The following is a 23,108-nucleotide window of genomic DNA, read 5'->3' as shown; positions in this document are numbered from 1 at the left end:
TAGTATATATTACCTGAGATAGATGGAAAATATGAAAAGAAAAATAAGGTTGTTGCTGATGGATGAGTTAAGAGATTGATTATTTTTAAGGTCTTTTGTTCCTTCTGCAGTTTTATCCTTGCTATCACTAGCACACAAAGTCAGTAATGATCTTCGTTCAGAAGAGGTAGCGACTGTTCAGTCTGGTACACCAGTCAGTCCGTATTTAGTAAACCCTTGCTATATGTATTACAAAATACCTGACAATATTGCTGACTTTTCTCCTGTAGAGTATTCTACACTTTTTGGTATCTGCCCTAATGACCCTGCCAGTGACGTCTTTACTCTCTATAGCCTGCTTTTCCCTGCTGTCACTGAGCTTACTACCTGCCTTATCCTTGCCCGTGCCTCTGCACTTCCCTTCATTCTCATAGCAAGCCTGCTGCCTCAGAATTCCTCCGTGGATGGTGACGCTCTACAGAAAAGTGCCCAGTAGCATCAGTGAGGTGACATTGGGCAGATGGGGCCTCATAGGAAGGTTCATTAAGTTTTACTTAGACAGCCCATTTGGACACAGCATATGAAGAGGTCTGGTAGCATGCCAAATTGCAGGGTTTTCTTGTCAAATTTTATTCATAACTTCTTTTTTTAAAAATGTTTTAATGTATATTTATTTTTGAGAGATAGAGACAGAGCACAAGCAGGGGAAGGGCAGAGAGAGGAGGAGACACAGAATCTGAAGCAGGCTTCAGGCTCCGAGCTGTCAGCATAGAGCCTGATGTGGAATTCAAACCCATGAACCAGGAGATCATGACCCGAGCCGAAGTCAGACGCTTAACCAACTGAGCCATCCAGGCGCCCCTCTCATAACTTCTGTATCTGTCTCTCTTAGCTTCCTGCTCACTGAGAACTCACTGCTCTCTTACCAGAACTTTTTTTTAAGTTTATTTATTTTGAGAGGGAGAGAGAGTAGGGAAGGAGCAGAGAGAGAGAGAGAGAGAGAGAGAGAATTCCAAGCAGGCTCCACACTGTCAGCCTGAAGCTCAATGCAGGGCTCAAACTCACAAACTGTGAGATCATGACCTAAGCCAAAGTCAGACACTTAACCCAAGTTGTCCTTTGCATCTTTGTAAAACTCAGTTTCAGTCTTATTCTGCCGGCTCTCTTGTGAGGTCTGACACACTCACCCGGACTGGCAAGGGGTCACAAATGTGGGGCACGGAGAAGAACATCTGGGCCAACAAGCCATCAACATGGATAGTTCTCCTGCCTGTGGTGGGAGTGCCCTGACTCAGTCTATGACTTTCCCACTGAACCATGCTTCCTAACCTTGGGAGTGCAGGAGAGGGAAACTCTGTGGAAAAGAGTTTTGCAAACAGTGCTCTTTGAAAAAGTAGCCTGTCCTGAGGAAATACTTGTTCTTCCCTCTGTAGTCTTTCCCTGTGGTCCTAAGACGTGATGTAGGGTTGTATGGCCCTCTTCAGAATTCTTACCAGAAATTTCAGCAGTTGTAAGAAGCATAGGTGGTAAACCATGAGACACTTATCTTTTAGTTTTCCTAAGTTTCCTTCATAAAGGGATATTTTAGTTCCCACAATTAGTTCCCTACTGATCTCTCTTTTTCTCTGTATAAAAATATTTTCTTCCTCACTTCTTTCCAGATTACAAATACCTCAAGAAGAGAGGATGTGTTACGTACCTGGCATGTTGTTCAATGTTTGGCACAAAGGAAGGCCTCAGTTAACATTTGTTTATTAACTCTTACTGCTGCAGTTCTATGTCTGTGCCTCAGCCCCACACCTTACACCTCCATCTCCCTTCCCCGCATCTGGCTCTTCTCTCCCTTTTCCTACTTTCCCTCTGAGTCTTGTTCTGTCTTCACCAGCTCTTGGTGAGTTTTCACTCCAAGTCTGTTACTCACTTATTATATGAGCCACCCATTTCCTGTTGGTGTCGTGTTATCTTACATTGCAGGCAACTTTTATCCATAATCAATGTCCACTCAACTCAGTTGTAAGCAGCAGAACAGTCTGAATCTACATTACTTTCAGCATACTTGTGGTGTGTTCCACACAACAGGGACTCAGTATTTGTTGACCATGACAACTTATGTCTTATCTTCTAGGCTGACACGTGCTGTTGCTAGATGCTGCTGGCATGTTGCCATATTACATCGTGGCTAAATTTCAGCAGAGGATGGGGTATACAGTTTGTTAACTGCTTTGGGGGAACATTGCACAGGAAGTCATTTTCATTTTGTTGCAGACCAACAGGAAATAAGGCTTAGTTGCCAAACTAAAGTAAGAAAAGCAACCAAGCATATTATTCCTCCCTTAGGGGCTTTCATTATTCCAGGAATCATTAGCTGTGCCTAAAATCGTGGAAATTATCCCAGCTATCTCAGTTGCACATGCTGAGGAAATTTTGATAAGAGGAAGATGTTCAGTCTTTTGTTCCAGTTTTACTTTGCATTGTCTTCTGTATTGCTTTTGAATTTATCGTATCTTTTAGCCGCCTATATGATGCATTTTAGGAGATCTACTCCTTCCTTTAGTAAAATGGGTCTGGCTTCCTGAATCAAACACTACTCTTATCTGTAGTACACATTTTTGGCCAGTTCTGTTGTTCAGTATTCTTATTATTGGCATTAGTGATGGTGGGAATACAGGGTTACTTACTTTAAATCTGATCCTCTTTCAAGCTTATTCTGTAGGCATGACCGTTTTTAAAATTAGAGTGCCCTAGTCTTGGCCCCACTACGAACTACACACCACGATGATCAGAGGGAAGGAGATGACAGAATGGAAACTGTATTAAGATCTTTGGTATGTTTTAATTTTACATTGCTTTTTCATGCTAATTTAATTTCCTTTCAGAATGAAAGTTGGCAGTCATTTAGAGAAGTGGTAGAGGAGGTTGGAATCATTGCAGTTGAAACGCATGTGAAAATCCCTAATCCATAGATTATTGACATAATGAACTCTGAAACTCTTAATAAATCATTCCCCTCTGTAATGACAGCCCGCATTTAGAGAGCTTTTCACCCGTGGGTTTTGTGCCTGACTCTGGCTCTGCCTTGTTGGGGGTGGCACAGCACACCTGTGCTGTATCATCACTGTGGAACAAGAGCTCACCTGGCATGCGCCACCGACAGCTCCTTAGGGCTGCCCAGGAGCCCTCTACTTCCACCTGCTTCATTTCACTCTTTTTAAATATGGAAACACACCAAACCAAAATATGCTCTAGTTCCCTCAAATTTTCAGCCACAGCAGAGGCAATTTCTTTATGGATGAGAATGACCAACTAATTCCAGTGAACACTTTCATTGTTTGCAAAAGACAACAGAACAGAAAAATTGGGGGGAATTCAGCTTTTTTTATTGCTAAATTTCAGCCTTGAAGGAATGTGTATGCCCATGCTGGGCATTCTGCTATTAAAGTGCACAGAGAGACCCCCTTTGCTCACAGAGCAGGCTGTGGTGGACGCGGGGGGTGTTCCCCCAACAAAGGCTACATTTTTTTTTTTCTTTACAGCTAGGTTAAATGCTTCAGATTTATTATCAGATGTGGCATGGAAGATTCAAACAAAAACAAATGCCCCTGAGTTTAAAAATAGTTGAGAGACTAAATATTTGCACTTAAAAAGGAAAAGAAAATAACAGAAATCTCTGTGGCAGACCATTCCTTGAAATTATCCTCACTAAATTATAATCATGCACTTTCCACTCTCTGTAATTAAACATTAGATTTCATTTATTCCAGATGCATTTGCCTCAAGTAAATTCAGAATGCCCATCCTTCTTTCTGGGGAATTGTAAATTTATTTCATGTTTTTGGCCTACATGTGATTGGGTTCACTGAAGAGTTTTAAGTGAATCTTAATGACATTATGGCTTTTTTCTTTTTCATTGTATGCTTGGCCTATTAATACAGATGAATCTGATCTTACTGAGTTTTACAACATGTAATATCTGTAAAAGCTGCATGATATATTTTACAAATATGTTCACATGTTTTTGTAAGGAACTTGCGAACCTTTGGTGGTTGGTGGTGGAGGGGTGGAGGAATGTGCTTTGATCATATCACTCACAGGTAGACGGAACTGCTGGCTGCCATTCTGAGGAAACTACAGTGCTGAGAAAGGTCACAATGTCTTTAATATACAGGACACCTTCTATTCAGGGAGTCTTAGACAGTTCATGAAAACTGGAGACAACTTTTTGTTTACCAGATTTTCAAATCCCTTACGTTAGTGAGCTAATATAGCTAAACAGTAGTCTATAAATATAAAGGTACGCTTTGTAGTGGCTTGAAATATTTCTATTCTCTTAAGACAAGATTATCAGTTGGGATTGTGGTCAAGTACATCTACTATATTTTTAAAAGAAGTAAAAGAGTAACCAGACTTATTTACTTATAACCATTGTTTACACAATTTCCAAAAAACATTTTTATTTTCACCGAGTGACCCAGTGGGTTAACCAAGATGGTAAATTGATTAGACAGTCTTATGTTAAAGATAACATAAGTATTTAAAGATAAATTTGGCCAAACGACTCTAGTGAAGTTGCTACTGACACCATAGGGCAAGTTTTATTGCTTTTACTACACTGTGCTTTTGTGGTGCTCGAGGTTGTCCTGGGTGTTTAGTTGATATCTTGGTAAATTATTTAAACTTCCTTTAATTTTTTTCTTACTTACCATTGGACTGTTTTACAATCCTCAAACAATTTCCGCAGGTTTGTGGTAAAAGGGTATGCCAGGTCAGTTTGACTATTTATTTTAACTACACTAAAGGCTCTACAGAATAAAATGTTTAAACTAATACTGAAAATAAAATCTTAGAATGAGTTGTATGTTTGCAGTTATCCACCATACGCTCTATTCCTTACCCTTTGGGAAACAACACAAATGCTTCATATCTCTTCATTTGCATTTTCTTGAAAACTGATCTCGACTTCATCCCCTGCGCTTCTCAAAGTTCCTTCTCCCTCTATGGGATGGGAGAACAGAGAGCGCCCCAGAGAGGGTGGAGGAGATAAGTGGAAGAAGTGACCCTGGTCGTCATTTCTAAAACATCCCAAAGAAAACCACTCTCCACTCTTCTTGATCTGTAGCTTTTACCCACTCGCCAGAGAGGGGGCTGCAAATAAAAAAATAAACTGTTATATGTAAAAAGTTCTTCTTTTAGAACCACTGCTCGTTTGCCTTTACTCTAACACCAACTAACTGAACTCCTATATAGTTTCCAAATAGTTTGACCTGAAGTGTGTATGTGTGTGTGTGTTTGTGTGCATACGTGCGAATGCATGCATGCATGCATATATGCCATAAAATTAATTACATTTAAAATTATTTACTTTGCACTACTCAGACCTCTCTCAGTCTTTGTAAGTACAGAACACATGGCTAATCTTTGGACAATTATATTTCGAAAACAATTTCTCCTTTTAATCTAGGACACATGGGTTTTCCATAGAATAAAACTATCCAATAATCTATATTATCCATAATCTAGACTAAAGATTGAGGTATATCAACTCATTAGGTCATTTTTCTTTTCTCACTTCGGTCTTGGCAGGATCTGGAAGTGTGTGCCAGATATGCAGATGCTTCTGATGACATGAACACCATCAGAGGTTTAGATTCGCATCTAAAATCAAGTATAGGGACGTCTGGTGGCTCAGTCGGTTAAGCATCAACTTCAGCTCAGGTCATGATCTCACAGTTTGTGGGTTCGAGCCCCACATCAGGCTCTGTGCTGATGGCTCAGCCTGTTTCAGATTCTGTGTCTCCCTCTCTCTCTGCCCCTTCCGCACTCATTCTCTGTCTCTCAAAACTGAATAAATGCTAAAAAAATTTTTTTAAAAATAAAATCAAGTATAGCGTTTATATATGTAATTCATCAGAACTTTTTAATTGAAACAAAGTCAATCTTCTCAATAGGATAACACCATCTAGTTTTCCTAGGCTGTGAATAATCGTGGAACTAAGTTGACTGATCTGCCTAGAAAAATAAAAAATATTTGGAATCATCCTAGCAACTTCCTACTTCTGTTGGAACTAGACCCTTGATTATAAAAAGATAGCACGGTTTCTTGCTGTACAGACAGGTTGCCTAGATTACTACCAGATGCCCATGACAAAAGAAATAATGCTGAAAGAGAAATTCTGAGAAATGTTATTTAACTTAAACTCTAAATCTAGATAAGCGCTGGATACCTAGAAGTAACAAAAATAAATGAGAGGAAAAGTTATGCCATTAGAGGGCACTTTTGTAATCTTAGAAGAAAAGTCAGTTCTTATAGACTGGCTTACCCAAGTCTTATTCATAAGAAGAATGTATTTTTAGTTGTTTATTTAAAGTGACTAATTCTTAAGCTGAGTGTCTCAGAGAGAACATTTTATTGGTAGGGGGAAAAGTCTGTATAATCCTAAAACAATCCTTTAAACAATATCTAAGTAAAGCTTTAAACTTGAGTTGGTGAATAGAAGTTGTAAAAATATACACAACATGTCTGTGTAATAGTTTTCTGATTAGCTATAGTCAATTCTTCCTTTAAGTGCAGTTTACTTAAAGTAATTTGCCTGTAACCTGATCAAATTGATCAAATGGTTAACTTTCCCTAATATCAGAGTAAGCTTTTTCCCAATAGTAAATGCGTGTTATTAGATAAGATTTTGAAAAAGATACTCCTGTAAAGTATAGTGATCTATGCTTTGAGATCATACTATTTTTTCTAGTTTTATTGAAAATTAGCTGTCATACATCATTGTAAAAACATAAGGTGCACAACATAATAGTTTGGATCTATCTATCTATATTATGAAATGATTACCACAATAGGCTTAGCTAACATCCATCTTCATATAGAGGTACATTGAAAAAAAAAAGAAGAAAAGAAAAAAGGGATCATATTAATTTTCAGCACTTTCCAAAAAGTGTCTGTCTTGCCTATAATATATAGCAATTAAAATGGTTAAAGTTGTTTAGAAACAAAAAGTTGACCTGGTAGAATTTTAGCTGGGGAAATAATGATTTTTTTATACAAAGAAAGCAAAAGATAGAGTTGAGTCTACTCCCTGTTGGTGGTAATCTAAATAAAAAGATTTACCTGAGCCAGTAGGTAAGTCAGTAAGATAATTCAGTAAGTAAAATGTAGTGTCAAAAACTATGAATGATGAGTCTGCGATTTCACTCTACTCGTAAGTTAACAAGTTAACTTGTCATGCATAGTTTCATTGATGCTAGATGGCATTAGACTACTGGGTTGAAGACAAAAGCAATACATACCCAGAGCACCTCAGAGCAATAGCAGAATCCACAGTATTATCATTTTCTCCCACTGGCTCACTGACTTCCAATTCTCACGGGATGAAAAGAGGGCCAGATAGCACTAGCCCCCAAATAGATTTTTTTTTTGTTTGTTTACAAGAGAGGAGCCCTGAGCTTGGGAACCCAGATTTTCCATGATATAGTGATCATGCCTTTATCTTCCAAGGCTTTTCATTACACAAACATTCTTGAAAAGATAATGTGGAACAAAAGAACAATTCTTCTGCTCCCAAGACATGCAAAAATAATCACAGAGACCCATGGAGAATTATCTCTCACCACTTTGTAGAATCCTCTCATCTTAAGCTGTTGTTCATTGTTATTTATTTATAAATTAAAAAGTTAGCTGATGTAGAGAACACACAATAATCCTATTTTTGAAATTTTAAACTTACATACGGTAGTTTGTATTTATTACACATGTTATATTCACTATGTGATCTTACCTGTCCAAGCTTCAGTTAGATCATTTTTGAAATGAGAGAATAGTGCCTACATCATTAAGTAGCATTACATGGGATAATATATATAAAGAATTTAGAAGAATGCAGCATGTACAAAACAAACTTTGTTAATATCATTTTTAACTCAAAATTCACTTCTTATCATTAGCTGATTTAATAAAGAGAAAGTTCTTCCCATGGATAAGGATGCTGGAAAGATTCCCACCAATGGTAACTAGTGACCTGTCTAACTCTGGAGCTGACCCAAATATCGCAAATATCTGGGGCGATGGGCAGCCTCTCCTGCTTAGTTGTACAGTGGTACTGTGCAACTGACAGCTTCATGGGCAAACATAGAGCCTAATGAGGTAAAGCTGCCCCAGAGTGGTTCTAGGGCAAATACACCTGAGTATCTCATGTTCAAGTGCTGCCATGGTATGTTGGCTCTAAGTTCCTAATAAGTGTAGAAAGCCAATTTGTAACCATTTCTAAAGAGACAAATTTTATTGTCTGGCTGCTTCTGGTCTCAGGGGGCAAAGTTTCAGGGATGCTGTTACGAAGTAAACTAGACCGTTATGCTGAAATCATAATTATTTCTTAACGAGGGCAGCAAAGCAAATTCTAGCATATCAGATTTTTCATTTCTTTTAGCCACAAGAAGAAGAGCATCAGAGGGGAGGCATTAAGAGTTGTGAGTAGAGGTCCCATTTGGTTTAGCCAGCCATATCCATGTTTGTTTCAAATAGGTTCACTGAGTTTTTATTTTGATTCATCTAGCCATCTTTTGTAGTTACAAGCTTCTTCTGCTGTTAGTAAATTAATGTGAGCTCCTACTTCACATCCCCAACTTCCCTTGGATTTCATCCTGACAATCATTTGGATATTTGAGGTTCAGATTATTTAATGAAATTTAAGAAGGCCTGGACTTTCTCCTAAACTGCTAGCTAGTTGGGAAGAGGAGTTGAGTATTCAGTCTCAGAATCATCATTCGTTTTCAAAAGTTTGAAATCATCATCGAAACCTCAAAAAATTGAGGTCCATCTGGAGTGGTTAAGTGAATTACCTTAGATTACACATCTAATTAGTGCTGCAACTAAAAAGTTAAATTTCTTAACTCTCAGTCAAGTTTTCATTTGATTACAAAACAATTAAGAAATAAGCATGAGAAATATGAGCCCCTTGTAAAAAACTGTTATGGCTTTCTTGAAAATATTACAAAGGATAAACCTTTGGGCTCTACAGTCATATCCACCTGGATTTTTATCCCTTCTCTGCTTATGTAAAAGGAGATTTATTTTTCTATAAGAATAGTACCAACTTCCCAAGGTTATTGCGAGGACTAAATGCAAGAATGCAGTTAGTGAATTTAGCATCCTTTTTTTATACATAATAATTCTCAATTACTGCAAATATCTTATATGGAAAACAGCAGAACAAATGGCAGAAAAAATGCTTTTGAAAAAAGAACTAAATTTATTTTTTGGGTAAGCTCACTGTGAAAACGTTTCTTCTCACATTTCATAGAAAAGAAAATCTTATTCTTTTCAAAAAATATTTTTAGTTGTATGAATCTATTTTGGATAGAACTCCAAGGAAGAAAAATTAAAGTCAAAGGATGGTTTAAGTAGAGGTGATCTCATTGCTCTAGGAATGACTCTTTAGAAATAAAACTGGCGTTCATTTCATTTCAAATTATTGTAAATATTTTTATTTGACCTTCTCACTATTTGAAGCACTTGTGTGTAAAAACATTATCTTTCCCTAATGCTTAAGTTCCCTGATGCATGTTGTCAAAGAGATAAGGGAAAACAAGTTCTTACAGAATTCTATCTGTGAGGGAGAAAGGCACCCAAATCCTCAACTGAAGCAATGCCTTTCACTAGCACTTGATATCAAAAGAACTTGCCTACCTGAGGCTTCCTGTTAGGGACACTGAAACATGTTGAAGAAAGTATCCTGAACAATGTCTCTATAGCAATGTGCAGTAGTGAGTAATCCATAATTACCTATAGGATCTTTTTTTTAAATGATTTTTAATGTTTATTTATATTTTGAGAAAGAGAGACAATGCAAGCATGAAAGGGCAGAGAGAGAGGGAGACACAGACTCTGAAGTAGGCTCCAGGCTCTGAGCTGTCAGCATAGAGCCCAACGTGGGACTCGAATTCACAGACTGCGAGATCATGACCTGAGCTGAAGTCAGACACTTAACCAACTGAGTCACGCAGGCGCTCCCCCATAAGATCTTTGATGAAAATGAGTTTGAATGCCAAAATGTAACTCAATGAAAATACTCTGTTGGAGTAGTAAATATATAACTGTGTGGGAGGTTAAAATAAATGACCAACTATACAAGTTCTCAGTGGCTTCATTTGATCTGAGAGTGGTAATCTAAGCCCACATCTATTACAATAAAGTTTTTTTTTTAAATGTTTTGTTGAAGAGTCTAGCAATGAATGATAGTTAGACATCAGCAAATAACAAACCTTGTGATTTTGGACAAATCGCTTAACCTATGAGAAAGTTAACTTTATCACCTCTAAAAATCTCTGATTTATGAAAATCTGGTCTTGGGAATGATAATAATACTATACATGTATAATCTCAGTCAAATTTCAGGAAAGAATAAAAATAATTGTGCATTGGTAATTTTCTGGCTTTCAGTGAGTCTCTGTGATTTATGTTATGGTTAAATATTTGAGACATTTTTATACACATTTCTACAATAATGATTTGGCTTTTATGGCCATATCGAAGTGGGGATTTTCTCTCTGAATACCCAGGGAAGTTAATGCAACAAGAGTCTTTTATTTCAAAATCTTCTTAATATCTAAAATTCTAATGAATTTGTTATCAACTCTATGAAATAGTATGGAAAAAAAAAACAGGAAAGTTATATCCAAAATGCATAATACAGCTCTAACTTCCTGTCAAAATTAAAATATGCCTAATCTTTTAAAATATTTGCAATATGCCCAAGTTTCTACCCACAGAACTAATGTAAGCAATCATTTCTTTTTGCCCCAGGATGGTGCCTCTCCACTGGTGTCTGCTGTGGTTGCTATTACCACTCAGCTCAAGGACTCAGAAGTTACCCACTCGAGATGAGGAACTTTTTCAGATGCAGATCCGGGACAAAGCATTTTTTCATGATTCATCAGTAATTCCAGATGGAGCTGAAATTAGCAGTTATCTCTTTAGAGACACACCTAAAAGGTATTCTCCCTGAAGTACTCTCTTTATCAATAAACTCATAAAGGATGCTGAAAAAGAAAGTAACTTTTTAGACTTGGATTAGATAATTTGCAATCAAACTCTGAATGTCATTGCCTATTTTCTCAAAGAAAAGAAAATGACAGTGCAACTTCTAATCATTAAGTAGTGTCTGTTTGATCCTTTCTGATTGTGATCTCTTTGGGGATGAAGAGGACAATCTTTGTAGTTCTTATATTTTGGAATGATTGTTTTCTTATCTTTAGTATAGCAGGAAAATTCTAAGAAGGGTTCTGTAGTATTAAGATGAAATTAATCGAAAATATGGTTCAAAATAGGGGCATGGGAAGACCCTGAACTCACCTTCTCCTATTGAGGCAACAAATCTATAGCTACAAGTAGAACAATTCTCTCTGAAGGAGACCTGAAAACCAGTTGAAGTGTTCTTCCATACAAAGGATAAAAAAGCCACATAAAGATGGGTAGAAGAAGCAGAAGCATGGTCTTGCCAAAAACCCCACCCCTAGTGTGGCAACTTACAAACAGGAAGGCTCTTTCAAATACAGAGCACATGGGGCGCCTGGGTGGCTTAGTCGGTTAAGCGTCCGACTTTCGCTTAGGTCATGATCTCGCGGTTCGTGGGTTCGAGCCCCGCGTCGGGCTCTGTGCTGGCTGCCGGCTCGGAGCCTGGAGCTTGTTTCAGTCTGTGACTCCCTCTCTCTCTGACCCTCCCCTGCTCACGCTGTCTCTCTCTCTCTCCTAGAAATAAATAAAAATATTAAAAAAAAAAACAAAAAAAAAACAAATACAGAGCACATTCCTGAGGTACAAGGAGTTAGAGCCCCACATCAGGCACCCCAACTCTTGGGATCTGCACACAGTAAGTTGAAAAGTTCCTAGACTACATGCAAAGGAGATTCATTGGCTAATCTCAAAGCATCTGCTGGAGGAAAAGAGGTCTCTTAGAATTCTTTGCAAGCATGGAGGTGCTGGCAGGCACCAATTTTTGCACTTTCCCTCTACCTTGATAGTGCCACTTGGCCCACATTTGTGCCCTGCTGTGGCTCCACCCTGCTAAACCTGGCAGGTGGGCATGCCTCAGCCTGCCACTGCACCACAGCCTGACCAAAGTCAACAGTTGTGCACAGGCCACAAAGAGGATGTCCCCCTGAATTCCTGGCTCTGGTGACCACAGTGGATACATTTCTGAGCACCATGGGGGCGCCTGAGTGGCTCAGTCAGTTAAGCATTTCTGAATACCATGAGACTGAAACAATCAGAGAGACTGTCATTGGCAGGTTACCACCACCAGGGCACTGCATAGACTAAGACTGAGACACCCCCAGTCTCCCTGTGACCAATCCTTCAAGACTGGGAGAGATAGCTCTTTTGCCTGATTCATAGAAACCAATATAGTCAAGTAAATTGGAAAAAAACAAACAAACAGAGGGATATGTTCCAAATGAAAGAACAAGATGAAACTCCAGGGGTGGGGGGAACCTTAATGAAACAGAGATAACTAATTTACCTGAAAAACAGTTCAAAGCAGTGGTCATAAAGACACTCACCAATCTTGGGAACAGAGTAGGTAAATACAGAGAATTTCAACAGATAGAAAATATAAGAAGGTACCAAACAGAAGTCCTATATCTTAAAAATACAATAACCTAACTGAAAAATACACTAGAGGGGTTCAGCAACAGATTAGATAAAGCAGAAGAAAGAATCGGTAACCCAGAAGACAGGGAAGTGAAACTCACCCAAACAGAGCAGTAAAAAGAAAAAATAATTTTAAAAAGTAAAGGCAGTTTAAGGAACCTATAGGACATTAAGTGGAACAACATTTGCATATTAGAGGTCCCATAAAGAGAAGAGAAAGAGAAGGGAACAGAAAATTTATTTGAAAATATAATGGCTATAAACTACCCTAACCTGGAGGACAAAACACACATCCATGTCCAGAAAGCCCTGAGAGTTCAACATAAGATAAACCTGAAGAGATCCACACCAAGGTATGTTACATTAAAATGTACAAATAAGGGAATGCCCCTAAGATAATCAGCAGATATTTTAGCAGAAACATTGCAGTTCAGAAGGGAGTGGCATGATATATTCAAAGAACTAAAAGCAAAAAACTTCCAACCAAGACTAGGAAGATTATCATTCAGAATTGAAGAGAGATAAAGAGTTTTATAGACAAGCAAAAACTAAAGGAGTTCACTACCACTAAACCAGCCTTATAAGAAATATTAAGGAGATTTCTTTAAGATGAAAAGAAAGGCCACTAACTAATATTAAGAAACCATATGAAAGTAAAAATCTCCCTGGTGAAGGTAAATATACATTAAAGGTAGTGAAATTATCACTTATAAACCTAGCATGAAGATTAAAAGGCAAAAGTAGTAAATACTAACTGAAACTACAAAAATTACTTAAGGCACATGCACAATAAAATGATGTAAAATGTGACATTAAAAGCATAAAATGGGGGACTGGAGAGTAAAAATGTAGTTTCAGAATATATTCATACTTAACTTGTTAGCAACGTAAAATAAACTGGTATATATACGTAGGGTGATATTTTTAAGTCTCATGATGACCACAAAGGGAAAACCTATATTAAAATAAGTATATGAAAATGGAATCTAAACATAACACTAAAGAAGTCATCAAACCATGAGAGAAGAAAGCAAGAGAAGAAGAAAGGACAAAAGGGAATGACAAAACAGCTAGAAAATAATTAACAAAATTGCAGTAAGTACACATCTACTTATAATTATTTTAAATGTACATGGACTAAATTTAAACATAAATGGGTTAAATTCTCCAATCAAAAGACAATAGAGTGCCTGAATTCATTTTTAAAAATATTATATGCTCCCTACAAGAGATTCACTTTGCATATGAGGACACACACACAATGAAAGTAAAGGGATGGGAAAAGATGTTCTATGCAAATAGAAACCAAAAGAAGCTGGGGTAGCTATGCTTATATGAGAAAAAATAAACTTTAAAACAAAAGACTGTAATGAAAGACAAAGATGGGCATTACACACAGGGTTCAATCCAGAGTAAAGATTTAGCGTTTGTAAATATTTATACACCCAATAGAGATAGGAGCACCTAAACATATAAACAAATATTAACAAACCAAAGGGAGAAATTAACAGCAATACAATAGTAGGGAAACTTAGTACTCCATATTCATCAATGGATGGATCATTCAGACAGAAAATCTATATGGAAACATTGACCTTAAATGACATAATAGACCAGATAAGTTTACTAGGTATATACAAAACACTTCATCTATAAGCAGCAGAATACACATTCTTCTCAAGTACACATAGCACATTCTCCATGATAGATTATATGTTAGGCCACAAAAAAAGTGTCAGTAAATTTAAACATCTTTTTAGACTATAATTGTATGAAACAGGAAATCAACCACAAAAAGAAAACTGGAAAAAATCACAAATATGTGGAGATCTCAAAACATATGACTGAAAAACCAATAGGTCAATGAAAAAATAATAAAAAAATACCATAAGACAAATGAAAGTGGGAATGTAACATACCAAAATTTATGGGATGCAGCAAAAACAGTTCTCAGAGGCCAAGTTCATAGCAATACAGCCTACCTCAAGAAATCAGAAAAATCTCAAAGAAATAATCTAATTTTACACCTAAAAGAACTAGAAAACTAGGAACAAATGAAGCCCAAAGTTAGAATAAAAAGAAAATAATAAACATCAGAGTGAAAATAAATGAAATACAGACTAAAGAGACAATAGAAAAGGTCAATGAAACTAAGAGCTGTTCTCTGAAAAGATACAATTGATAAACCTTTATTTAGCTTCACTCACTAAGATAAAATGAGTGGACTCAAATAAATAAAATCAGAAATGAAAGAGAGTAAATTACAATTAATACCAAAGAAATATAAAGGACCTACGATGAGGCTACTATGAACAATTATATGTGAACAAACTGGACAAACTAGGAAATTTGGTATATTAATCAAGACAGTATGGTATGGCATAAAAACTGATACATAGATTGATGGAACGGAATAAATGGCCCAGAAATAAAGTATGAACTTGTGGTCAATTAATTTACCAATATTATACAATTTGCCAAGAATATACAATGAAAAAAGGACAGTTTGTTTAATAAATTTTGTTGAGAAAACTGGACAGTCACATGCTAAAAAATGAAACTGGACCCTTAAACTCCTGAAAGGAAACATAGGCAGTAAGAGTAAGAGTAAGTTCCTTGATAGCGATGTTTTCTACTCTCTCTCCACTTTGGATCTGCTGGGGCAACAAAAGCAAAAATAAACAAGCGAGACTACATCACACTAAAAAGCTCCTGCACAGTGAGGAAATCATTAGAAAATAAAAAGGCGACCTACTGAAGGGGAGAACATATTTGCAAATCATATATCTAATAAGGGGCTAAAATTCAAAATATATAAAGAATATTCAACTTAAGAACAAAAACACAACCAACCTAATTAAAAAATGGACAAACAATATGAATAGACATTTTCCATAGAAGACATACTTGTGGCCAACAGGTACAGGACAAGATGCTCAGCATCACTAATCATCAGGGAAATGCAAATAAAAACCATAATGAGATATCTTCTTATATCTCTCAGAATGACTATTATCAAAAGAACAAGAAATAACAAATACTGGCAAGGATGTGGATAAAAGGGAATCCTTGTGCACTTTTGGTGGAAATATAAAGTGGTACAGCCACTATGGAAAACAGTGTATAGGTTCCTCAAAAATGTCTAAATGGAACTATCATATGATCCAGCAATTCTAGTTCTGGGTATGTAGCCAAAAAAAATCAGCATAGTGACTAGAGTCCATGTATGCAATGTATTGTACTGCATATTATGTAACTTTACATGGTTAAAGGGAGAAAGTAGACTTACTGTGATGGTCATTTCACAGTGTATACATGTATCAAATCATTACTGTGTACATCTGAAATTAATATATTGCATTTTAATTATATTTCAATAAAAAGAACTTACAAGTCTAACAAATATGAAATGAAATTAATACATGATTCCTCAGGGGTTTACATTGCCTTATAAGGATAATATTTCTTTCCAACAATATGATTACATTCTGAAAATAGTAAAACAAACTGTAGTAAAAACTATCACTGTTCATTTACCTTTACTCCATCAACAAATTGGGTTCACACAATGGTTCTAAATATTTTGACCTTTAAAAATCACACACACACACACACACACGTATATATAGTATATATTGTTAACACATTCTATGCAACCTGACCAGAGGAAGAAAATTCTATTCTCCAATATGTATTTGTTTATTCTTTCTTGTCTTTGCACCCCCTACAAATAATGATTGGGGGCTTTGATATTTGGATGAAATGTTACCTTACACTGAGTGGAGAGGTGCAGCAACAATAGAAACATCATTTCTAGGAGTGCAGTGTGCAATGGGAGGCATTCATAATCATTGCTGATGTTACAACTAAAGATGAAATTTCAGATATAATTTAGCAACAGTGAACAGCTTTTTTCATTAATTATTCTTATGTTTACACATAAATTCCAAAGGCTAAATGGTTCATGGATTGTTTATCCCTCAGTTTTGGCATTATAATTCGGGACCATGCTTTCTTAGTTATTCAGTACATTTCTGTCTCCCTCACCAGGCAGTAAATATTTGGAGCACATAGATCATGCCCTATTATCCCTGATTGCTGTTCTCTTCTACAAGTGCTCTGCGCATGGTAGCCAACAAATGTTTGTCAAATTGTTAGAGTTTATTCAGATTATCTTTTATCCCAAATCATAAGTGCTTCCAGATGAAAATGTTGAGTGAGAGGGACTCCCTGCTGTTTTATATGTATAATGAGTACCTTGTGGAATTCAAGAATTGTTTTATTTGTCATTGGTTGCCTATGGCCCGTACTTAAGTTACGAAGACACAGTTACTTTGGGAAATAAGCTACTTTCTTGTTTGAAGTGAGAACAGAAGGTAGTGGATGAACTGACATTAATTTCTGCTTCAGCAGCTAGCTCTGCTACCCTCACAAGAATCAAAACCTAGATGTTTGAATCGTTTTTTTTTTCACTTTTATGATGCCAAACAAATTATTTTGTTGTACCTATTTCTTTGTAATATAGATGGGTTCAGTTGTGTGTATATTGTTAGCACATGCCATGCAATCTGGCCAAGGGAAGAAAATTCTACTCTCCAAAAAGTAGATCGAATTGAAAACTAAGCCACCTGACACCTGTCTAGAAGGATGCTTATGGTACATATAACTTCCCACACAGTAAATATGTCAGACATTTGGTTATTTTGCTGGGATGACAGCTAGTTTTGCTATTTTATGAACAAGTTGTTTTTGTTTTTATAGAGTCTTCACTTTATTTGTCCTCCACTGCCCTGCCCCCACCTTCCTTCTTTTAATTCATAATTGATGGGAGGTAGAAGTACTTCTAATGCCATTCAGATTCTGTATCTTTAGATAGAATAGACTCTAGGTTTAAGTATCCTGGGGCTGGAACAATAGGGTTACTGTTAGGTTTCTTGGGTTCTGCTCATTAATTTAGTAATTCATTCATTCAAAAATATTTAACAGGTTCCTACTCCATGCAGAAATTAGTGCTAAATTCTGGGAATACAATGGCATGGCAAATGAACCCTAAATGGGCCTTTGTGGGAAAAATGACAATCAAATAATACAAATGTACAGTCACATACAGTCACACATTCAATAAGTGCCCCAGGTGAAAAGTAAAGGAGGGTACTTAGAGTATATACGAGAACCTGATCCAGGATGAGGAGTCAGAAAAGGCATCCCCGAAGAGTGACACTGAAGTATGTGTAAAGACAAAGGGGAGTATTTCAGGCATACAAAACAACATTCCAGAAGTTCTCAGAGGGGGTGGATCCTGGGAAACTAGGGGAGCCCATGTGGTTGGAGCACAGAAGACAAGAAGCCGATGAGGCAGGCAGAGGCCCCACCACTGAGGAAGTTCTAGACTCTGCAAATAATTAAGGACTTTTCCCCCAAAAGCTAAAGTCTAAGTTAATTCATTAATTCATTCAACAAAGGATTATTTTAGTCTCTTAAGTCTTCATCAATGAACTTTGCCCTCTTGTAGCTTTCATTTCAGTTGGGGGAGATGGAAAAATAAAAAAGTAAACAAGGAAATATAATATGTCAGGTAGTGATAAGGGCTTTGAAGGTAAATGAAGAAATGTGAAAAAGAGTTTCATGAGAAGGAAAGTGATTTTTTACATATGTTGTCAGATTATATCTGTTGAATGAATGAAAACTAAACCAGCCAGTGATTTTTTCCAGTGACTCTTGATTTTAAGTCTTAGAATGGATGATCTCAGTCTGGAATCGGTCCACTTCCCCACAGGTATTTCTTTGTGGTTGAAGAAGACAATACTCCACTCTCAGTCACAGTGACTCCCTGCGATGCACCTTTAGAGTGGAAACTGAGTCTCCAAGAGCTGCCAGAAGAGGCAAGTGGGGAAGGCTCAGGTAAGAAGCATGATAAACCTGACCCCAGATCCTTGAATGGGTGGCTAAAGAGCTTATGAAATATACAGCCTCCTGTTTGTAAGAAAGAAAAAAAAAACCCAGCATGAATGCATATGTGAAGAAGCTGGAGACTTTGCAGTGGAGATGAGGGAAATAGAAGATGGCATCAAATGATGGTGATCTTAGTTAAAATAAACAATTAAGGGAGACAGATGTGGAGACTGAATGAGTGAGGAAAAATGGAGAGGTTTGGACTCGCATGTCTAGCTGTGGTTCGCAATCTTACCAAACATTGGAGTCAGTACTGGGGCTTTAAAAACTACTGGTGCCTGGATCCCACCCTTAGAGAGCCTGATTTAATTGTCCTGGAGTGTGGGCTGGACATTGGGACTGTTAAAATCTCCCCTTCAGTGATTCCAATATGCAGCCAAGATCTCTAGGGAATAAAGAATGCCACCATAAAGAGGAACAAGAAGGCATTTAGCACCAGTGAAAGTCCAGGATGACAAAACAGTCAGTAGAAGGGGTATGTGAGGCATTGAAAGAAAATGCAGATGGTGGAAAGCAAATACCAAGATACAGGGAAATGAGAAGAGTCCATATGTGAACCTGGAGTGATCTGCTCCTCTTAAGGAGTGAAGGCATCATAGCTTAAAGATGAAAGCTTGGTAAGGGCGCCTGAGTGGCTCAGTCGGTTAACTGTCTAACTTCAGCCCAAATCATGATCTCACAATTCATGGGTTCAAGCCCTGTGTAAGGCTCTGTGCTGACAGCTTGGAGCCTGGAGCCTGCTTCAGATTCTGTGTCTTCCTCTCTCTCTGCCCCTCCCCTGCTCATGCTTTGTCTCTCTTTCTCTGTCTTCCAAAAATAAAATGTTAAAAAAAATTTTTTTTTAATGAAGGCTTGGTCACTGGTACCAGGCAAAGGATGCTAGCAAGCTAATCCGCTCACAGTGATAAGAGGACATTGTAACTAGGAAAATATGGGAAGTACAGCAGAGGAGACAGAGAATAAATAGCCATGCGAGGTTGTGTTAATCTCATGGTTTGGGAATATGAAATTCTGCAGAAGTCACTCAAGCTGCAGTAATAAGCTGAACAAGGCTCATTCCCACTCTGGCGACCCAATCCTTCACCAAGTCCTGTCAACTTATCTGGCATTCCTGTGATATCTGATGTTAACAGTAAAAAGATAGAAAAAATTAGTTTAGTTTCAATACTTTCCTTCTATTATTCCTGGGCATGTGTTCTCTATGCTGAATATTAGGTACTCCTACTGGTCCTTTATCTTCTATATTTTAATGAGATACTGTCCAGTCCTAGTAACAAGAGCAAAATCTGTGAAATGGCTGGCCATCAAAATGCAATCAGGTTGAATCCTTTTGATAAGCAGATTGACAGTAGGGATTCATCTCTAAAAAGTTTATAGTCTTTTACCTAAAAATTCCACTAATTGGAGTCTATCCTCAAGCCTAAATTTAAAATCAGAAAAGCCCAACATACATATAGGAGCATTATTTTAAATGATCAAAAATTGACCAAAAATATTATTTTTATGATATAATATTAATATGATTACATTAAGTGAGAAAGACAGGATTCAAAAATGAAGGTTTGTCTGGGAATATATGTGTGTAAGAATAAACATTATTAGGTTATAAAGAAAGTTGAAAAAATCAATTGCATAAAAATATGTAAAGGACTAGATGGAAATGAATGAAAATATTGATAAAGGACAGTCTCAGGATCATGAATTAATGGATGATTTGTTTATATTATTCTTTTTCTCTGTTTTCCAATTATCTACTGGGAACATTATTAGTTTTATAACAGAAAAAAGAAGGTAGTTTTACAAACACAGTTTAAGGTCAGCAAGCCACAGTACACACCCTGACATGTAGCTTGTATTTCTCTCGTGTCTTCTAGGTGACCCAGAGCCTCTGGAGGAACAGAGGCAGCAGATCATTAATGAGAAAGGCACAGAATTATTCTCCTACAAAGGCAATGATGTGGAGTATTTTATATCTTCTAGTTCTCCATCCGGTTTGTATCAGTTGGAGCTCCTTTCAACAGAGAAAGACACACATTTCAAAGTCTATGCCACCACAACCCCAGAGTCTGATCAGCCCTACCCCGAATTACCTTATGACCCAAGAGTAGATGTTACCTCCCTGGGACGCACCACTGTCACCTTGGCTTGGAAACCGAGCCCCACAGCGTCTCTGCTGAAACAACCCATTCAGTACTGTGTGGTCATCAACAAAGAGCACAATTTCAAAAGTCTCTGTGCTGTCGAAGCAAAACTGAGCGCAGATGATGCTTTTATGATGGCTCCGAAACCCGGGCTGGACTTCAGCCCCTTTGACTTTGCCCACTTTGGATTTCCTTCAGATAATTTGGGTAAAGAACGCAGCTTCCTAACCAAGCATTCTCCCAAACTGGGGCGCCATGTCTACTCGAGGCCCAAGGTGGACATTCAGAAAATCTGCATAGGAAACAAGAACATCTTCACCGTCTCAGACCTGAAACCCGACACGCAGTATTACTTTGACGTCTTCGTGGCCAACAGCAACAGCAACATGAGTACGGCTTACGTGGGCACGTTTGCCAGGACCAAGGAAGAGGCGAAACAGAAGACAGTTGAGCTCAAAGATGGAAAGGTTACAGGTGTATTTGTCACACGGAAGGGAGCCAAGTTTTTACGGTTTGCCCCGGTCTCTTCTCACCAAAAAGTCACTTTCTTCATTCACTCTTGTCTGGACGCTATCCAAATCCAAGTGAGAAGGGATGGGAAACTTCTTCTGTCGCAGACTGTGGAAGGCATTCGGCAGTTTCAGCTTAGAGGAAAGCCTAAAGCGAAGTATCTCATTCGCCTGAAAGGACACAAGAAAGGAGCGTCTATGTTGAAAATACTAGCGACCACCAGGCCGAGTAAGCAGCCATTCCCCTCTCTTCCGGAAGACACGAGAATCAAAGCCTTCGACAAGCTCCGCACCTGTTCTTCGGCCACGGTGGCTTGGCTGGGCACTCAGGAGAGGAACAAGTTCTGCATCTACAAAAGGGAAGTGGATGACAACTACAATGAGGACCAGAAGAAAAGAGAGCAAAACCAATGCCTAGGACCAGATACAAGGAGGAAATCGGAAAAGGTCCTCTGTAAATATTTCCACAGTCAAAACCTACAGAAAGCAGTGACCACAGAAACAATTAAAGGACTTCTGCCTGGAAAATCTTACCTGCTGGATGTTTATGTCATAGGACATGGGGGGCACTCAGTGAAGTATCAGAGTAAAGTCGTGAAAACCAGAAAGTTCTGTTAGTTACCTCGTAGAGAGAAATCCTATTACATAGAACTGCAGGAAAGACATGAAATCACTTTAAGTATAAACTGACTACTCCCACCAGCTGAGAGAAGTTGTGACCGGTACTCGTACTGGAGAAGGAAGGATATCAACTTGTGTATATGGATGTTTATATGAGTAACTGTTGAGGAGACTTGTTCTAGTGTGTCCCAATGGCACACACTAGCATGTGTCTGCTGCCCGTGGATATCAAAGACAGAGGACATCTTGAAGGAACTGCCATCTCTTGCTTTGACCACTGCATGAACTGCTTCTAAATTATTTTATTACCTAAAAATTTAAGATAATGCCATTCATTGCACATATCCACAAATGCAAATCATTCCTCTCTATAGATGCTAGGATATATATAAATTATTTTATAAAGTCTTGTTTTAAATGTCAGTGTTTCTATGATTGTAAACTATTAAATTCTTTTCCTGTTAAAGTACAGATCTAATCTAAGTATATTAAGTGAACAGCCCTCTAGTCAGTTATTGCTATTGTAAATTCTTATCTGTTGAGTAAAATGTTTAAATACTATATGTATCTCATGTACAAAGTTGACATACATTATATTCATGTACATAAAATTAAAGATATTAGATTATATACTGTTCATTTTCCCAAGCAGCTACCACGGTGTATTCAATTTCTATTCTGTTCACAAAACTGCACCTTTATAGAATTTGGCACCAGAATTGACCCTTTTTTAACAGTTAAGAAAGCATGTTGCAGTTCTCTAAAGTTACTGTGGCATTAGAGAGAGTTGTTATAATTTGTATTTGACACTGAATTGGAGCCAGAGCCAGGCATCAGGAGAGCTGAGGGATCTTCAATAAACTTGTTGTAAAAGAATAAGATAAGCCAAACACTGTAGCTTGGTAAGCGTTCAACAAATCATTCTTAATGAACTAAAATGTATTGCGTTTATTTAAAAACTAAGCATCTATCTTAAATACCAATTTGAGATAGTGCAAGTATTTTCCATCTTCTTGAATATTAGCAAAATAATTATTTTAATTTCTGCCTGAAGCAATCTAACAACCACCAGGTAGGACTAGAGCTAGTAATGAGGAAATGACTGAAGCTACTGTTTTGTAACATTAACAGTCTGATACTTCGATTTGTCACAAATTTTTATAAGCTAATTCAGGCCTAAGATAAAATTCAGGCAAATAATAACAGAAAGTATTTAGCAAAGACTGCACCAAGAGCAGCTTTAGATAGCTTCATTCT

At 37.5% G+C, this 23,108-nt stretch overlaps 1 protein-coding gene across 2 annotated transcripts in view; it reads left to right on the top strand.

Moving 5' to 3' along the window:
- Positions 1 to 22,495, top strand: part of NDNF (neuron derived neurotrophic factor) — a 37,251-nt gene extending 14,756 nt beyond the window's left edge. For both annotated transcript variants that reach the window (XM_077752785.1, XM_077752786.1), the window contains exons 2-4: positions 10,784 to 10,972; positions 18,405 to 18,529; positions 20,455 to 22,495. In XM_077752785.1, the coding sequence (XP_077608911.1) occupies positions 10,785 to 10,972; positions 18,405 to 18,529; positions 20,455 to 21,848 (1,707 nt within the window). In that variant the 5' untranslated portion in view covers position 10,784 and the 3' untranslated portion in view covers positions 21,849 to 22,495. The remainder of the gene's footprint in view (positions 1 to 10,783; positions 10,973 to 18,404; positions 18,530 to 20,454) is intronic.
- The last annotated feature ends 613 nt before the right edge of the window (positions 22,496 to 23,108 follow it).

This window comes from Crocuta crocuta, unplaced genomic scaffold (genome assembly GCF_008692635.1).
Source record: "Crocuta crocuta isolate KB4526 unplaced genomic scaffold, BGI_CrCroc_1.0 scaffold451, whole genome shotgun sequence".
NCBI classification, from domain to species: Eukaryota; Metazoa; Chordata; class Mammalia; order Carnivora; family Hyaenidae; genus Crocuta; species Crocuta crocuta.
The sequence above is the reverse complement of the archived record's forward strand: the minus strand, read 5'-3'. Positions and strand labels throughout refer to the sequence as shown.